The sequence below is a fragment of the Styela clava genome, chromosome 3 (genome assembly GCF_964204865.1).
Source record: "Styela clava chromosome 3, kaStyClav1.hap1.2, whole genome shotgun sequence".
Lineage (NCBI taxonomy): Eukaryota > Metazoa > Chordata > Ascidiacea > Stolidobranchia > Styelidae > Styela > Styela clava.
The window spans coordinates 14,225,754-14,244,361 of NC_135252.1; the positions used below are offsets into that span (position 1 = coordinate 14,225,754).

At 31.3% G+C, this 18,608-nt stretch overlaps 2 protein-coding genes across 2 annotated transcripts; one reads left to right on the plus strand and one right to left on the minus strand.

Moving 5' to 3' along the window:
- Positions 1-7,352: 7,352 nt before the first annotated feature.
- Positions 7,353-8,207, minus strand: LOC144420847 (putative methyltransferase DDB_G0268948). The gene has a single exon (XM_078110553.1). The coding sequence runs from the start codon at positions 8,205-8,207 to the stop codon at positions 7,353-7,355; it is 855 nt and encodes a 284-aa protein (XP_077966679.1).
- A 7,962-nt stretch (positions 8,208-16,169) lies between these two features.
- Positions 16,170-17,872, plus strand: LOC144420757 (uncharacterized). The gene is made up of 4 exons (XM_078110342.1): positions 16,170-16,334; positions 16,451-16,664; positions 16,755-16,900; positions 17,018-17,872. The coding sequence occupies exons 1-4, from the start codon at positions 16,303-16,305 to the stop codon at positions 17,622-17,624; spliced, it is 999 nt and encodes a 332-aa protein (XP_077966468.1). The 5' UTR covers positions 16,170-16,302; the 3' UTR covers positions 17,625-17,872.
- The last annotated feature ends 736 nt before the right edge of the window (positions 17,873-18,608 follow it).

Consider the following 18,608-nt stretch of genomic DNA (forward strand, 5'->3'; position numbering starts at 1 on the left):
ATCATAAAGTTGTGATAAACTCAGTAGGTTTATTGGGTAAATATTAAGTATTCACGAACAAAATTATTTTTTACCGAAATTGCAAAATATGTTGAATACGCATAATATTACAAATTGCCTATCGGAAAACAAAAATAAATTCAGACTTATAATTGCGTTTCATGTGGTGATTCATCAAGACCTTAGAAGATCCACGAGATTTTACGTTGTGTGTCACTCATTTCATCAATGTGACCATTTCTTCAGGTCTTGTTATTAAACTAAACTTGTTAATAAAATGTATGTTGAGCAAAAACATATCGACTTGTCTCTTTTTCTATTACATCCACATTCTTATCGATTGAGCAATAATCTTTTAACAACATTTTTTAAAAAGACACAATTTTTTACAAACATATTGAAATAGTTTGCTAAGATGAAATTATCTAGTCTGTTTATTTTGCTAGACTTAAATTACCTAATACCATATATGGTTGTAACAGTTGGAATAAATTTGAGATACACATAAAAATTATTACGTCATATATAAGATTGCGGTTTTAAGGCTGAAATCATAAAATCAGGAAATTACCTCATAAACCAAAACCAAATCTTTCTCAGATAAAGTACTTTTCTTTTGAGTTACCGAAAAGTGATTCTCATTTCTAGCAGGTGCGGGAGTTTAATGACTTCATTTACAAATTACCATGAGATTGAGTAAGTTTTAATTTATATAATTAGATTTAGAAAGTAACCACATCGTAGTTATCCAGCCTACATTTTAGTCAGAATCTGGTTAGGGCAATGGTATAATACAAACACTACTAATACAACAATTAAATTGTTTATTTTACAATATTTTAATGTTTTTTAAACATATGTGGTAAACAGATTTGTTACTTAAAATTCAAAAGTTTCTGAAAAAATAGGTTAGAAATGAAGTTGTGCTTTGATACCCAACACTAATTATTATTTACGAAACTAATTATGCACGAAACTTATTTCACACACTATAATTTAGTCACCTTAAAGTAATGATACCAATAAGTAGGTATTAAAATCCGTATAAGTCGTATCAAATATTTTTCTAATTGTTTAATATCATGCCATACACTTACTTTCTTTTTCAAGAAAGCTTCACTAGTTTTAGCTTATGAAAAATATAAATTCATAAATTGAGTCAAAATCTAAAAAAAAATTTTTTTTTTTTGACTGCGATTAGTGCAATATTATCCTTATATATTTCGATATATTATGGATTGCCTAATTTACAACAAAACAAAAAAAAAATGGGTGAAAACGCGTTTGTGTATTCTAAGCCCAAGGTTGCAAAATATGTAATTTTATATTTGTTTCTTATCTAATAAATTTCTTATCTTATTCAGACGTACAAAAATTCTGTTTAAAATAGATTAAGAAAATTTGATTTTGTATTCATTTTTGAAAACGTGGGCTAAAGATTCTAGTTTGTTGCATTCACTGTTCCTATTTTTAAACACATTGTGATAAAAATATCCTCGTTTCGATATGATAGTTTTTGTTATACGTATCAGTGGTATCGTATGACATAAAATAACCCCAAAACCGATAAAATCGAACTACAGCTCACTTACATTATACTGTTGATCAATTGTGTCGTGCTGTTTCTATTTCATATAAACCAAATTATTTTGAACTTCAGTGAGTTAATCCGATAATGAGAAAATCGTCTAACATTTTTGAAAGTTTCTGTTCATGTTCACCAAAAATGTTAAGGAAATTACATATTTGTTTAAAAAACGCATTCCATAATAATGGTGAATAGAAATAGCATCAAAAATCTTTATTATAATGGGTAAAATTGGTGTATAACAGCTCATCATGTCGCAAGCATCATTATATTTGGAAAGTGTAGCCTCTAAAAGTTACAGCATGTCAAAGTTAATATTCAAGTAAATCATAATGTATTTTATTATTAACACATTTGAAGTAACTTAAAAGTACGTTAAAATTATATAACATATTTATTAGACAGGAAGTGGAGCAATCTACAGTTTAGCTAAATTGTTGTTGTTGTTGTGTTAATGTTGTAAAAATCACTTTACACAAAATTTAATACTTAAAGATAAACTACCTTGTTAGAAGGCTGTTGGCAAACTTCGAATATCTTGTATTCTTAATTCTTTTTATTGCTCTTCTCTATTTTTTCTACCACTCCCAATATTTATGGCCAATAATATATAATATATATAATATAATAAAAAAGCTATTTAAAATATATATGATTAAAATTTAAATATTTCTGCAAACAATATCAATAGAATTATGTATTCAATTGTTGATTTTCTTAAATGTTTCCATAATCTTTTAATTAATTTATACTCAGAGGCACATTTTCTAGTGACACAGCTAAATTTGAAAGCTTTTTGATTTATATCAGTATTGGTAAACGATTAAATTGTGTACTACCTAGTTTAAAATATTCTTTATAATGAAAATCAAAAGTTCTCTGACAAACAAATCAAACAAAAACGGAAATTCAATTATAACAATTAACTTGAAATGCCTTATGAGATTCAATTTCAACCTTATATGCCCAAAATATGATGTCACGTTATCAATCCGTCATTCTATGATCAAAAATTAGTTGCATATTAAATACGAAGCTGTGTGAAGTCATCTGAGCAATCATTTGCCATTATCCAATCATGGATTTCCAGACACGTACAAATTTTATCAATCACGCAATCGTAACATCAAGTCACTTCACGTGAGAATACAATTTCATGTTTGAGAAAATGCCACACAATAGAAATCATTAATTTTTACCATTTACCAGTATGGTTGAATGTTTTTGGATTGAGTACGGTACATTTGGTTTGTCTAATCATTTTTCACATTCCCATGCTCATAGTTTTTTTTTATTTACTTTTAACATATTTGTTTAATTAACGAAAGAGATTGAATCAAATGTGCTGCAGTTAGGCAAGGGATATCAAGTTGATACCTAAGAATGAAATTTCCCAAACTAGAAGTGATTGGAATTATTTGATGGAATATGTGTTTTTTTTGAGAAAATATTTAATTAAAAAATTGTTGTTTAGTTTGTGTGAACCAAATTTAAAATACCCTAATATCTTACCATTTGTCTGTAGTAATAATGTCACATCGTTAAATAAACGTCATGAAATTAAAGTGTGGTTAAATCAGTTTACATATTGAACCCATAATGATGAATTATGTTTAAGAAAGACCAGCAAAATTAATAAACAATACTGAGTAATGTTGAAGTTGCTCAAAAAGACCTCCAACAACTTCAGAAGGCAAGTAAAATTTTATTGTGGAAATTTCAAGTTTTATTTTAATCCTCTCTGTCTATACTTGTAACTGCATTTAACTTTTACTTTGACTCAATGAGAAAAATAGCTCGGAGAAGCATTTGAGATCTGATTTAAAATTTAAATAACTCTTTTGTAGCAACTCGCAAATCTCACAACAACATCAAAAAGTCGGCATAAAGATTTGTATTAAAAATTAATAAACATAATACAGGAAAGATAGAAAAAAAATGAAACATAAGATATCAAATAATTTTTGAAAATATATTGACATATTATTAGAAAAAAATACCCATTTATATAAAAAAGTTGTGTAAAATAAATCAATTTTAGCAGATTTCACAGTAATTTGTTTAAATATCTTCCCAATAATATAGCACATATATGGAGTATAAAAGTGAAAAGACTGTTATATGTGGCATTTTCTCTGAAGTAATATTTACCCGGGACTAAAACAACTCACATTTTGGATGACGCGAATTTAAAATTGATACCGAAGCATTTTTTTTTAAATTACCAATTACAACATATCTAATTGTGGATTGGAAATTAGAACGTGATTTCCACAAGAATATTATTCAACCTCTATTTCTGATGATTCCATGGTGATCATATGTATTTATCATACTAGAAATGGGAATGTTGTGTTTCACCTGAGATTTCTCTGCTGTAGCCGAATGTGTTGTCGGAAAACTGATTCCGAATTGGACATTTTGTTTTCCCGGCATTGTACAATTTATTTTTTGCGTAAAGTCAGCAATTCTATCGGCGTCCAAAGGATCCAACATCAAAACGTTTACATTGAAATGAGATTTTGCTTTATCAATCGATGTGTTTCCATCGTAGTATGGAATATCAGCAACTGTGCAAAAACCATTCTTCTGGTGAAATCGAACTGCTTGTCTACTGTGACTAATCATAAAAAGCATTGGTGACTTTTTAAAATCCTTTTTTAAAGATTTTCTTGATTCGATTTTGGTATTTTCAATTTTTGCTGCAGAGTTGTTGACTTTAACATTCTGAATGACTGGTGAACGATGTGTTAGTATTGCCAAACTATGAATAAATGCCATAAAAGTTTTGGAATTAATTTGTTTTCTGCAATACTCGAGTAATTTTTGAGAAATTATTGAAAAATTCCCGCTGTTTTTACTCTCCATTTTCTTTATTTTGGTTATCTTGGTTTCTTGAATATTATTTATTATTTTCAAACATTCATTGTAACTCATACTCCCACATCCTCTTCCTGCATACTGGGGATCAACAGCACAAAATATTCCATTCCATAACGGTACTTTAGTTGAACAAACATGTTTTGATATATTTTCATATTCCCATTCTTCATATCTGAATATAAATAAATATGAATAATATGTCTGAATTAATTTATCTCTGACAAATAATACGATGGAAAATCATAAAGTTATTCGAAAAATACGAACTTACTTCTCCATTCTCTCAAATGCTTCAAGATCGATTTCTTTCAACTTGTATTTTTCATATGCTTCGTAAAAATCATCAGCTTTTTCACATTCCCATCCTCCATGATCTTGAGATGGAGGAACAGCCATAACTCCTCCGATAATTGTGTTCTGTATTTGATAATAATAAAAACATTTAAAAGATAATAAGGAAAACATTTAAACATTTTATTATGAATTACATATACTTGACAACATTCGTAAACTTACATTGTCAGATAATCTTCCAACTAAAAGTATTGAGTTTCCATTACGTATAGTGACGTCATATATTGCTTCTAAATATTTTCTTAAAAATTCTGGTCTTGTTTGTTCGTTTGGTATCAAGTATTTATACAAAGAATAATGATGAAAAGCTCGAACAAGGCATTCCCTGACCTCTATCCAATCTTCTTCTCCACGTGATACTTCAACTTTAACTTTACTGGAAAAAAATTGAAAATATGAACGATATAGCAATAAACGTTTATTGAACATCAAAACTATAATTATAATATGTTAATATCGTAATTCTTAAATTATACGTAAGTTTCAAACCTGTACATTTCAATTTTTGTTGAAGTTTATAACTTTTATCTTCCTTAGAAAATTGTAGATAATTTGCAAAATACTTTGATCTCAACAAAATTCGATTGTTTCGATTGTTGTATCAGCGCTCGACACTGTGTAATAATATGTGTTGAACTCCGCAGCTTTTATATACTGATTTTCTGACGCATTTGTTCTTCTCAAAATCAAAATGTCTCGAAAAAGATAATGTCCAAACGTGTGTCGCCTTTATGAAAGTGAGAGCATGAACTTTCTCCGATTCTTTTCACCGTTCATTTCAATATTGACAAATTTTACAATCTAAAAATTTCCTACTATCACTTTTATATATCAAAATAAGTTATTTCATGTAATTCTGCCGTATCAAATAAACATCGCTTGTTTCAAAAATAACCTGACTTCTACCTATACTGAAAACAAAAAATTGTCGCCGATATATGTGCCATAATCTGTTTTCCCGTAGAAATTTTAAAAGTATATGTGAACACTTGCTATTACTGATTTTTAAATAATAATATTCGTCTTAGTTCAATTTCGCCAACGAAAAATGATATAACCCGAACTAGTATTGTTTGGAATTAAAGTATTTCACTATTGTTCGTGCATTTCTTATACCGCTATTTTAATAAAATAACGTTTTATATTACAATTGACTAATTAATTCATTTAAATTTGAAACTTTCATCAATTTCTGCGCAGGCCTACCATCGCGGATGACCTCTATTGTATTTTCATGTTTAAATCTCGTTGTTATCTAAATGTGCAATAGGTCATGAGAAATTTGACGTTGTTGTTTGTAATTATGCACCATTTAGATTAAGTACCACTCAATGGTGGTTGAAACGCTACAATTTCATGTGTTCGGTGTGTCAATTACTTTTTGGCCACATTATTTTCACTATATACTTGGAAAGTGTAAATTAAGTTGTAGTTTTAACGTTGTTACGGTTGAAAACAAATGCCTAGATTTGTTGAATTCGTTTAATAATATTGGATTAATGATTTTAAATAGGTCATAAAATGATTTATAGGACAAGTCTAATGTTAATCATGAAATATTAGGTTCCTTTCACATCAGATTCTGATATTTTGTCAGAGTATTATTGTAACGACGGATGTACTCTTTGTGTTTAAAAAAAATCGAATTTTCAATTCAACATTCTAAAACATGCCGAAAAGTATATTCAATTTTATTCTGATAAATTTGTTTTACTGCAAAGCGTTGTTTTCTAGATGAAAATGATGTAATATTTTAAATTTCTGATTTTCAAATTACTGCGGGATAATTACTAAATTGTGTGAGGTCATCGAGAAAATGTAGAGCAAAATTTCTTGTTATTCATCAGCCACATGTTTCCGGAAAAGAAGAATACGATTCACACACAGGTAACGTAATGCCTCCTAGTATTCATTTATATATTTAGAATCGATATTAAGCAATAACCTAATTCGATTGATCATAATTTTAATCACCAATTGGAGAGAATTTATGCAAATTTTCTTGAAGTAATGCTTCGAACACTCAACAAAAAGTATGTGTGTGGTATGGTCATATATGGCGCTTTAAACAATTTGAGTCTTTTGCGCCAGACAATTTAAATCAAAATTTTGTATATGCCTATAGTACTCTCTTGGTAGATTTCACAAAATCAACAAGAGCAGGGAAAATGCTAGGGTCGCGTAAGATAGCTTTGAGTTGAAATTCAATGCCATAATCGCGGCATTTCATCTTTAGTATGCGTCTTTCATTTCTATATGCACGACAGTTCATTAGAAAAGTTGAGAAAGCACTGATGAAATAGTAACAAGCTACGTACGACGCGCTATATCAGCTTACTCCTTCAACAGAGATGCCAGTCGATAGCAAATAAAACAATTCAAGTCAACACTGTCAGGGAAGCAGCTAAGAGAAAATGACTTTCAAATTCAACTGTCAAATCTTACGCATCGGGGACAGCTTCGTTTTACAAATCAAGTTGAATGCGATCTGAATATAGAAATAAATATATAAACTATATATGTATACTTATTTCCACAAAAAAATATATAAGATTTTGCTTTTGAATTTCAATCTCAAGTCGTTGTCAGATATTCCAGTCTCGTTAACGTATTCTTTCAGTTTGTCTCCCATGACTTTAAGAGGAGCAACATCAGCATCGAAAAGATCATTGAAAACTTTGAAAGTGGGCATGGAAACAAAATATTGCTTCATTTCTGCCAAAGAAACATTTTGTTCTAAATCAATATCGCTGGCCTGATATTTTTTCAATCCAGTTATTTCATTGTAAAAGCCACGGTAATTATCACAACATTTTAGATATGGATGATTAACTTTAGAGTGGTATTGATGTAATGGTCTAAGAAAGTATTCCTCAAGAATGTGATTTCCTGACACTGATTGAGACGACTCTCCATTGCTTGGTGGAAGCAGGACGTCCACTCCGGAGACAGAACAACCAGACAATGCCACCAATCCATCATCTTTAAGGACTCTTTTACATTCCGCTACGAATAAGTCAATATCCATATAGTGAGCAGCTCCAAAACTAATCAACAGGTCCACAGAATTATTTTCTGCAGGCATAGCATTTTCTCGAGCGACGAAATATTTAGTTTTTGCTAAGTCGTTCATGGTTTTAGCCAACGTTATCTGTTCCTCACTTATATCAAAGCCAATAGCTGATTGAAAATACGGGAGAAACTTCCTGAGAGCTTCGCCATTTCCACATCCAGCATCCAAAAGAACATCAAATTTATTGTCTGAAGTTGATTTTCGCTTTTCTCTCAAATGTTGCATCATAACATCATACACCAAGTCTGGATAATGTATTGGATTCGTTGCATAAAGTTCTGCTGATCCTTCCGACAACCAGGGTTCCATGCCGATCTTGTTTTAAAAATTCAGCTAATGAAAATAGCAAAAAAAACGGAATTTATATCTAAAATGTGAATACAACAATATAAAAAGATAATATATTTTATTTGAAGCGGTCTGAACTAATTTTTGTTTATTCATGTCTTTACAGTCTTCACGCTGTAAATCAGTGATTCCTAACCTGGGTTCAATCGAAACCCTGGTGAAGCTGTTTCATGGGTTCGACAAAGGTCCTGAGAAACAGTTACATGTTATGAGACGTTTTTATTACCTAGCCTACTAATTATGCAAAAAACAACTTTGGTTCATCGCAGATATTCAAACTTATACGTTCAACAACTAATATATTAGCTTAGTTGTGTGTATAGCTTCCTGCAGGACCTGTCGATGTTACTCCTTAGATTCCAGTACATTTCATTGAAATCTCACATCTCCACAGATGATGCACGCTTGGGTGTGTGTATCTTTTTGATTATTTTGGCCTTCGAATATATTAGGTTGTTACCAGTGGTGGGATTTAAAATTGTTGTTAGCTGGTTTCATCACAAGAGTTATATTTTTTTAACCGGTTCTGTTACAGACAGAACATTGACAGTAATCAGTAAAGCTAACCGGTTCGCTGATCTAATAAAATTCAGTGAGACGGTTCTATAGAACCGGTGCGAACCGGCTGAATCCCACCACTGGTTGTTATGAAAAACCAAGGGGTATATTTGCGTGACCCTATTCATATTCTACCTTACTATTAAAATTTAACTCAGTTTCACAGATAAATCGAAGTTAGGCAGTAAATGTACATGAATGAATGCAAAATGTGTTTGAGTGTGTTCGAATTCTCTAGGACCTAGGTGATAGATAAATTTGCGACAAAGTATACTTAATTGCAGTGTTTTGCCCGAAGTTATCATCATTCGTTACGGACAACTCGATATGGCGCCGAGTCATATACTATATTTATTTCTTTAATATAAAACAATTGGCAAACGCTTTTATCCGCATTTATTGCAGTTTAAAGTTTGAGAAACAAATGATCTGAACTACTAACGTTTTTGAGGCATATTACCATTTTTTCGGATTTTTAAACTTTTTTTTATCAGTTTTTCGTCTTTTCATTCGCATAACTTGAACAACAAAAAAACATCTGCTTCCCCTGCCGTCGACACTATTGTTATAAAATAATGGCTATTTCCTCACGATGTAATGGTATCTTAGGTTACACCACAATATTCATTTCTATAACTTTGCACGACATTAGCTTTCTCTTTTCAAGTTAAGATTGGATTCTTAGTTTTAACCGCTAAGTACGACGGGAGTTTGCAGAGTAGCGCAAAGAATCATTGCTGTAAACAAACTTTTCGTAAATGAAGTAATATTATCATAATGCGAATTGAACATAACAGGATCCCCATCCAAATTTTGGGGCTCCAGAAGTATGCGCACCAAGATGTCGCACAGCCAGAATCCTAACCGGTACACACATACTATGTTCAGGCTGTGCGCCATCTTGGTGCGCATACTTCTGGAGGTCCCAAATTTTTTTTTATGTAATGAACTGTCATCCTTTTAATTCATGTATTTGTTTGCTAACTCAATCTCATCTACTTATAAATAATGAGGCTTCAACGTTTTGTCGCTGAGCAACCTGCGAGTCTGACATTAGCTCACACGTATTCAGACACTCGCATTGCCCTATTTCACTTGATTGTTTAATTTACAATAAATTAACAACCACAGTGAAAATAATTAAATATAAGTTGCTACTTTATAAAAGTAACTACATTTTGACTTTAGATCACTGTCACTAGAATAACTGTCACAGATATACACTGGTTGTGTAAATAATATTTCACATCCCGACTTTCATCATATATATATCATTACATAACATAACCTGTGTATATATCATACATCATGTCATAAGTTAACGCAGAACACTAACCCTCTGTCCATAGACCAGTGCAATATTCTACAATCTACAAATCTGCTTGTAATTGCAATACTAATTCCCAGCAATTGTTGTTTGCACAAAAGCGTCATTTTCACCCCGATTTAGCTCGCTGCCAAGCAGCAAAAATGCTGAATAAGTAAAATAACAAAAGCCTGAGTGGCAGCATAAGTTGCCGCTGTCACAGTCCATCGCTTCAAAACGGTTCCATTACATTTGAACCCACGTACATTTGAACCCATGACAATTGCACCTGTATGCTATTGCACCTATGGAATTTTTTTTGTTTCACGAATAGTTAAACCCATACTAACCCTAACCCATGGGTTTTAGCACCCACATATAGATTGAACCCGTGGATATACGCATGGGTTCAAATGTACATGGGTTCAAATGTACGGTCACCCTTCAAAACAATTGTCTGAATAATGGCCTTCATATTTCGTAACCAATGATTAGTAACAATTTCCCCCGGGGATTAAACTAGAAACGGCGTTGTATTTCTGGTGAGGTATTTCTGCTATTAGACTGAATAGCTCAATAAGTTGATTTAACAAACAAAAAGGATGACGCAATAAATTTAGTTTGCCACATACATCAAATACGGCACGCGCATACAGTAATATAAAACTGTTGGAAAATATGGAAATACCGTATAGTTCAGAATCAATCGGAAAATCATACTTAAAGCCATACTTACAATAAACCGGAAAAATACTTGAATTTTAAAAAACGAGTAACATTTTAATTCAGCAAAGCCAATTACACGACATCCATATGGCGATGAAAACCAAATGACCATACACTTATTAATCGAGATATCTCTTAATTAATGAAAATAAGTAAGCAATGCAGTTGGGCCATCAAAAAGCGGCGCCAAATCTTTTCTTACCAGATCAAATACATAATCTAACGGACCTGGGACATTGTCATGCAGTTGGATATAGTGAACAGATCAAGTATATAAAACAGTGGTTCTCAACCTTTTACCGACCGCGTACCACTTTACTCTTTTTTACTATGGCCGCGTACCACCGACAAAGCTCCTTTTTTGGCGTGGAGAAAAAGACACAAGAAACGTGCTATGGAAGTATTCTATAATGTGGCACTACATCTTTTGTGGCGTAACACGTAAAACGGACAAAAACACTTCCCAATATCGCTTCATTTAAGGTGGGCAATAGCGGGCGACGGCGATCTCTAAAAACAAGAATTGATAGCGCATCAGAGCTGTGGACGTTTCCCCGAACATTGACCCCGGAAAAAATACCCCTATACTTTACTTTTGCAAACTTCATGCTTATTCTGAGAGTGTTTTGGTTGTAGGCGCATATAAACGGGTTTGCGTGTTTGACACCATCATTTTTACTAAAATGAATCAACCATGTGCCGTTTGCTGATACTGGTATAGCTAAGTTTAGCCTTGTACATCGCAGCATTTGCGAGATTCAATTTTGATTACTGCAACTAAAGTAAAGCTCCGCGGAAGACATAATGATAATTAAGTCAATTAATGTACAATTAATTTCTTGAAACACAACTGAAAACTGACAAATATCTCTAAAAACTACAAAAACCAGCCAATGTTTGCAACCATGCTTGAATATCTGTTTGAGCGACAAAAGTGTCTGAGCGGCTGGGTGCAGAAATTGCAATTGTTACGTGTTGCGTCATTATTGATTCCGTGGTTATAGTTAAAAGGAAACTGAATGCTTGGGGAAACATCCGTAAACGCTGTTCAGCGAATACATACAGTAAGGAAGATAAAGCGTTGCTGGCATATTTTAGCCAACCCAAAGGTTAATTGTTGCAATAATTCAAATCTGCTCGCGTACCACTCAAAAAGATCCCGCGTACCACTATGCTATGCCATACATACTATATAATATTCTACAAATGATATGTTGCGAAAAAAGAAGGAAAAATAACTATGTATGAAAGATACTGTACCAAAAAGCACAAGTAATTTGGCAAGTATCAGGCAGTTGTAATGAAAAAGTCGTTGATATCATCTCTATAAAATTTAGTTATCGAATGCACTGTTTCCTTCTTTTACTTTATGCAATTTATGCAAAGTTTGGAATGTGCTGGAAACCAGGTTATTGAATGTAGCTCTGAAAAATCTCAACAATCTAGATAGATTCCACAAAAGTTCATGCATCAAATAACTACGATAAGAGAGAGAGAGAGAGAGAGAGAGAGAGAGAGAGAGAGAGAGAGAGAGAGAGAGAGAGAGAGAGAGGGAGAGAGAGAGAGATTTATTTTTTCGTCAACCAAAAATAACAGTCATCGTAATAATAATAAAAATAACAATAAGAAATAAATTAGTTTGGTATAGACAGGATGGAGTGATACGACCAGACGGTCATCAAAGTCAACCCCCCCCCCCCCCCTTCAAGCTATTATGTTTAAGATCCACAGTTTCAGATGACTAAAATATTGGGGAGGAACATTCTAGAATTTAAAATTATATTCTCAAAATGGAAGAATAAAATTGGGGAGGGGAATGCTAGAGTAAATCATTTTTATTTATTTATGTGGAGCGGGATATCAAAATCTGAAGAGATTCCAAAGGTTACTGAAAGAATTTAAATAATTTATACGCATATGTGATGAATTAGCAGAAATGCTTCATTTCATGGCATAGGTACGCATTGAAGATGTAACGAACATGATCTGCTTTGATTTGTCTAGATTAGGAGGGGAAAAAATAGTTAATAGGACCTAACAAGCAATATTTCAGCATAATAATCAACAATTTTTTGCTTGCAGAGGGATGTCAAAGTAGTATATAAAAAGACAAGTGAAAGATAAATAAAAATGTAAATAATTATAATAGTATGAGTTGATGTAACAGCAAAGTATAATGCAGTATCGTAATTTCATTATCACAAAATATGAATATAAAAAGCATCTATGGCGAGCTGTACATGAAAAGAGGGGGGGAATGATTTCTAGGAAATAGTAGTAGATTAGTATATCAAGTCAAAGGGTCTCAAATGTAGAGCAATTCAACCTAAACACAACTGGCATTTAACATTGCCAATTGTGTTTGAGGATTTATTTCAATGTTAAATAATTGAAATATAATAATTTTTTTTATGATTGAGTAAATAGTTGATTTATAATGGACACTATGATTTAACAAGTCTAGAGATACGAAAAATTTTCACATTTTAACAGGATGTACTATTGAGTTGGTAGTACTCCACTGCTATAATGATGGATTATAAGACCAGGAGGAAATTATTCAATGATGCCTAGAACCACAGTAGGCCCGAACGAGTTGTTTAATATATACAGGAAGTACTCAAGACATGTATGCTCAAAGAAGAGTATTAGCTGCAATATACTATACATAATATATATATTAATATACCTAGAACCCGTTCGATCAGATAAGAAAATATGATATAATAGTCATACAATTTGTAATCATGAATTTCAATTTGAATGACAGAAGTACAATGTTAGGTGACATCTCTAATTATATACACTTGGAATAATACAAAGTCTAAATGATCTCTACTATACAAATATCATATTCCAGAATATGAATGGTTGTGAGAGATTTTTCATTATTGTTCTGACCCTTATCAATTTTTATAATCCATATTGCCCACATATAGGGGCAAATGCCCAGTTTGGTATGGACTCAATGTAGCATTTTTCATCAGTATATACAATAATAACAATTTAGGACGTATAGATGCAAGTTTGAACACAGAACCTTGGATGCAGCAATTCATATCAACAATAATAATGATTTGGGATATAAATCCTTTAGATTGGATTAATAATATAAATGCAAGTTTGGTTTAACATAGAAAATAGAACGCAGCAATTCATATCATCATATACAATAATAAAGATTTGAGATATAAATCCTTTAAATTGGATTAAATAATATAAATGCAAAGTTGGTTTAACATAGAAAATAGAATGCAGCAATTCATATCAACATATACAATAATCTTGATTTGAGACATATAAATGCAAGTTTAAACACAGAAAAAATAGGATTCAGCGATTTATATCAACATATACAACATACATTAAAGAAGATGGAGGAAGATAAAAGAAGATAAAGGAAGTTTATGATTGTTTATGAGAGTTTAAACTGAAAGTAATAACTTTCAGACTTTCACTCAGCATTTTATTGCTTTGTCAAAATACGTCAAATAACTTTTACGACGTTTTGCTATATTTCACAACATATAAACCACGGAAACTACTAAAACTATATTTTTGTATTTTGGCCACATTTGAGTATTATTTCTGTAGCGAATTATTACTTCAAATATTCCATGGTCTGTATTTAAATAAAAAGAATATGAAATACATCTCTAAATGTACTGATGCTGTAACAATGTTAGTCGGCTATGTAGACTCTTTCTAAATGACTGGAATGTGATTTTGATGATTAATTAATTCTTGTAAAATAACGACTGTTTACGCCAGATAAAAAGCTCTCAACATATCTCAGATTTATTTCTAAAAATACTTCAATCGAGTTATGAAAGTTAATACTTTAAAACTCATTAGCTTGTGGTATTAATCTAAAATCTACAAAAAAAGATTGTCGTTTTTCGAAAATGCAAAATCATGCTAAAAGCGTCACGAAAAGTGAAGTAGAACAGATGTCTGAAGTGATCATTAGTTTATAATTTTAAATGCTCAACTAATCCCATTAATTTATATTTGTTAAGCTTTCGAAAATGATCACATGAGTAATTACCATAAGCAACTTCATGAAAAACATTCTTCAATAGGTCCACTCGGTGTCCAAAAATCAATTTACGCTACCAGGCACTGGTAGATTGCAGCAGTATCAATTAAAATGATATTTACTGGTACTTAAGCTAAATGGTAAGCAATTACAATCAAAAACAGTATTTTTAAATTTTCACCAAGATCGAGAAGCGGAAGATAAATAAAGAAATGCAATAATGCTAGAAAAGATTCAGCAGTATTCTTAGAAACATATTTTCAATTTGAGCTGAGAATAAAGGTGTATGATTAACCCAGTTTTGATCAAAAATATTCTGTTATTATCATTATTATTATATAATGTTATTGTTTTATACTGAATCTAAACCTAACTACTAGTTGGAATTGAACAAGACTAACTACTGATCCTTTTCAGTGCCTTTGCACTGGTGGTTACGTATGCGCACATATGTTGTAGAAAGAATAAAGATGACTCTATTATTTGTATTAACAGTTTTGCTACACTCTAACACAATTTATTTCTGTAATGTTTTGTCTGACCGACCGAGGTCAAGCTTACCCAGACAGTCTTACGACAAGAAAGGCGATAGCGTATGAAATGATCATATCTACTCCATTCTTTAAGAAATTCGACAACAGCGCTTGTGAGCTCATGCTGGTTGAAGACTACGATGTCTGCTGACCGTGGCTATAGGATAACTTTGTCCAACAGTTATCCGAAATTGTAGTCTTGACGCTTTTCTTGTCATAGTTCAAATATACTTGTCTGTTGATGTCTGACTTCGGTGATAAAAATCATTTGTATAAGTGTGCAGTGCGACTTTTAAATCACATGAGAAATTTATAATATTTAAATTGATCAATTCTCGCTGAGGAATAATGTGTTTAAAAACTAGAAATATTGTTTTACAATTCCTCCTTCCATTTGTTTATATTACAGGTATTTTGTTCACGTATATTTGAAAGACGTGATTAAAAAACATGGCATGAGGTCTGTTGCGAATTATTTCGACACAATTTTTTTCTGATAAGCAAGTAGAATAAAAACAATCGACGTATGTTTCAATTATGCTTGGTAGATAGAACTATCGTCAGAAATAACATTAAGCATATTCTGACTCACAAAAGTGTCATGTGTATATTTTTAGAACGCAAAGCATTTGGATAATTAAATAGAAATGAACGGTAACGGTAATTGAAGAAATCTTCAAGCTCTCGTTTTCGGAAATGCAATTTACGTTTGTCGAGACATTTTAATTTCACGAAGAAAAAATACGTCATGAAATCGATATATAAAAAGGTCGGAATCAGAGAACGAAACATTAAACATTTTGGCGCGTTGTTGCGAATGTCGAGCCATCGAATTTGGAGGCCAAAGTGTTTTACATTTTTTTCTCGCAGAAATTACATTTAAGTTTAAAAACTATGAAGTCACAAACAAAATTTAACATGTGCAGGTATGCAATTTAATTTATCTACTATTATAACTTTTTGTAATTATAACCTCATGAAAAATATATGTATGTTGGTAAGTTGTACTTATTTCCATATTAACAAATTTTTATTTTTTCAGTGAAGTTTTAGTTGAAATATCACGCGGAGAACAAGATTGGACAGAAGTCAGGGAATGCCTTGTTCGAGCTTTTCATCATTATTCTTTGTATAAATACTTGATACCAAATGAACAAACAAGACCAGAATTTTTAAGAAGATATTTAGAAGCAATATATGACGTCACTATACGTAATGGAAATTCAATACTTTTAGTTGGAAGATTATCTGAAAATGTAAGTACCGGTATACTAAATGAGTTTATTCGTATCTAATTCAAAATAAAATTCAACCTATTAAATGTTTTATTTTTATATCAAATACAGAACACAATTATAGGAGGAGTTATGGTTGTTCCTCCATCTAAAGAATATGGAGGATGGGAATGTGAAAAAGCTGATGATTTTTACGAAGCTTATGAAAAATATAGATTGAGAGACATCGATCTTGAAGCATTTGAAAGAATGAAAAAGTAAGTTTGGACTTTTCAAATAACTCTATGATTTGCCAGCTTATTACTTGTCAGAGATAGAAAAGAGAAATTAATTTAGATATTTCATTTCTATTCATTTATATTATTTATATTCAGATATGAAGAATGGGAATATGAAAATATATCAAAACATGTTTGTTCAACTAAAGTACCGTTATGGAATGGAATATTTTGTGCGGTTGATCCTAAATATTCAGGAAAAGGTTGTGGAAGTATGAGTTATAATGAATGCTTGAAAATAATTAAAAATATTCAAGAAAGCAATAAAAAGAAACAACTTCAAATTAAACACGAAGAAAATCTTGAAATAAAATCAAGAAAATTAATAAAGAGATTGACAGATTCAGAAAACTCACCAATGCTCTTCATGATTAGTCACAGTAAACGAGCAGTTCGATTTCACCTAAAGAATGGTTTTCAGTCCGTTGCCGATATACCGTACTACGATGAAAACACATCGACTGATCAAGATAATTCTCAATTCAACGCTACTGTATTGATGATGGATCCTCTTAACGCTGATAGAATTGCTGAATTTAGGAAAAAAATAAATTTTCCAACGAAGAGAACAAACAATATCGAAACTGGTTTACAAATGACACATATTTCTGTAACAGCTGAATCTCATTTGATACACAACAGCTCAATTACTAGCATAATAAATATGTATGGTCGCTTAAAAATCACTAGAAATAGAGGGTAAATAAAAAAGTTATCAAATAAGGTAGTTTTCTTTAGAGTTACTTTGAGACAGGTACTAAATATTAATACACTCCCAACGTGTCTCGTTGACTAACATTTGTTTTCAGTTGAATAATTAAAAATACTGTGAGACTTTTAGCTCTGAAAAGTTTATATATATAAGTAAAATGTCACGCAAAACAATCTTTTTTGAATTATTTAATCTGTTTGTAATAATATATCAAAAAATAGCAGCTGTGAAATGTTCTTTTCTTTCTCATTTTTATTTTTTTAAATGGGTGCTTTTTACAAATTTGGCTCGATTATTCACTGTTTAATTTTTGTATATGTTTTTATTATATCTTATACAATTTTTCCTATTTTGCTCAAATTATGTTTTATATATACTTAATAATACACTGACCTATTTATTGATACGTTGTCTTGTTTTTTCTACTGCATAGGAATTCTAGTAATTCTCTTATAGGAGTGATTAGGTAGTGCTGTCTGACAGATTTTTATATAAGAAGACGTGATTCACAAGTAAAATTCTCAGCCGTTTTGATAACAGACACAATATATTCGTTAATATGTTGAGAGGGTGTGGAAAACCAAGGAATCCGTGAAAATTGAGTTGAATATTCCGATATTTGACTGAACTGAATTGAAATCTTGAAAACAGTCACAAATTAAGGTTTTTTAATCGTCAGACACTGGTGATCGTCAACTAAAATTTCAATTTTTTTACACTAGCATACCTATATCCTTTAATTAAGATGCGACCGGAAGTATTGTATGGGTTTGGTAATAGGTTCAGATAAATCTTAGTTGAACAACTAACACATGAAGCTTTTATATTTTAGAGTTTGCTACTTGAAATTAGTAATTTTGGTATATTTTGGATGAACCAAAAGTAAATAGAGTCATACTTTTTACGTAAAGTCAAATGCTGTCAGATCGCGTTTTAATGTTTTAATAGAAAGGTAAATTATGGAAAATATATTTA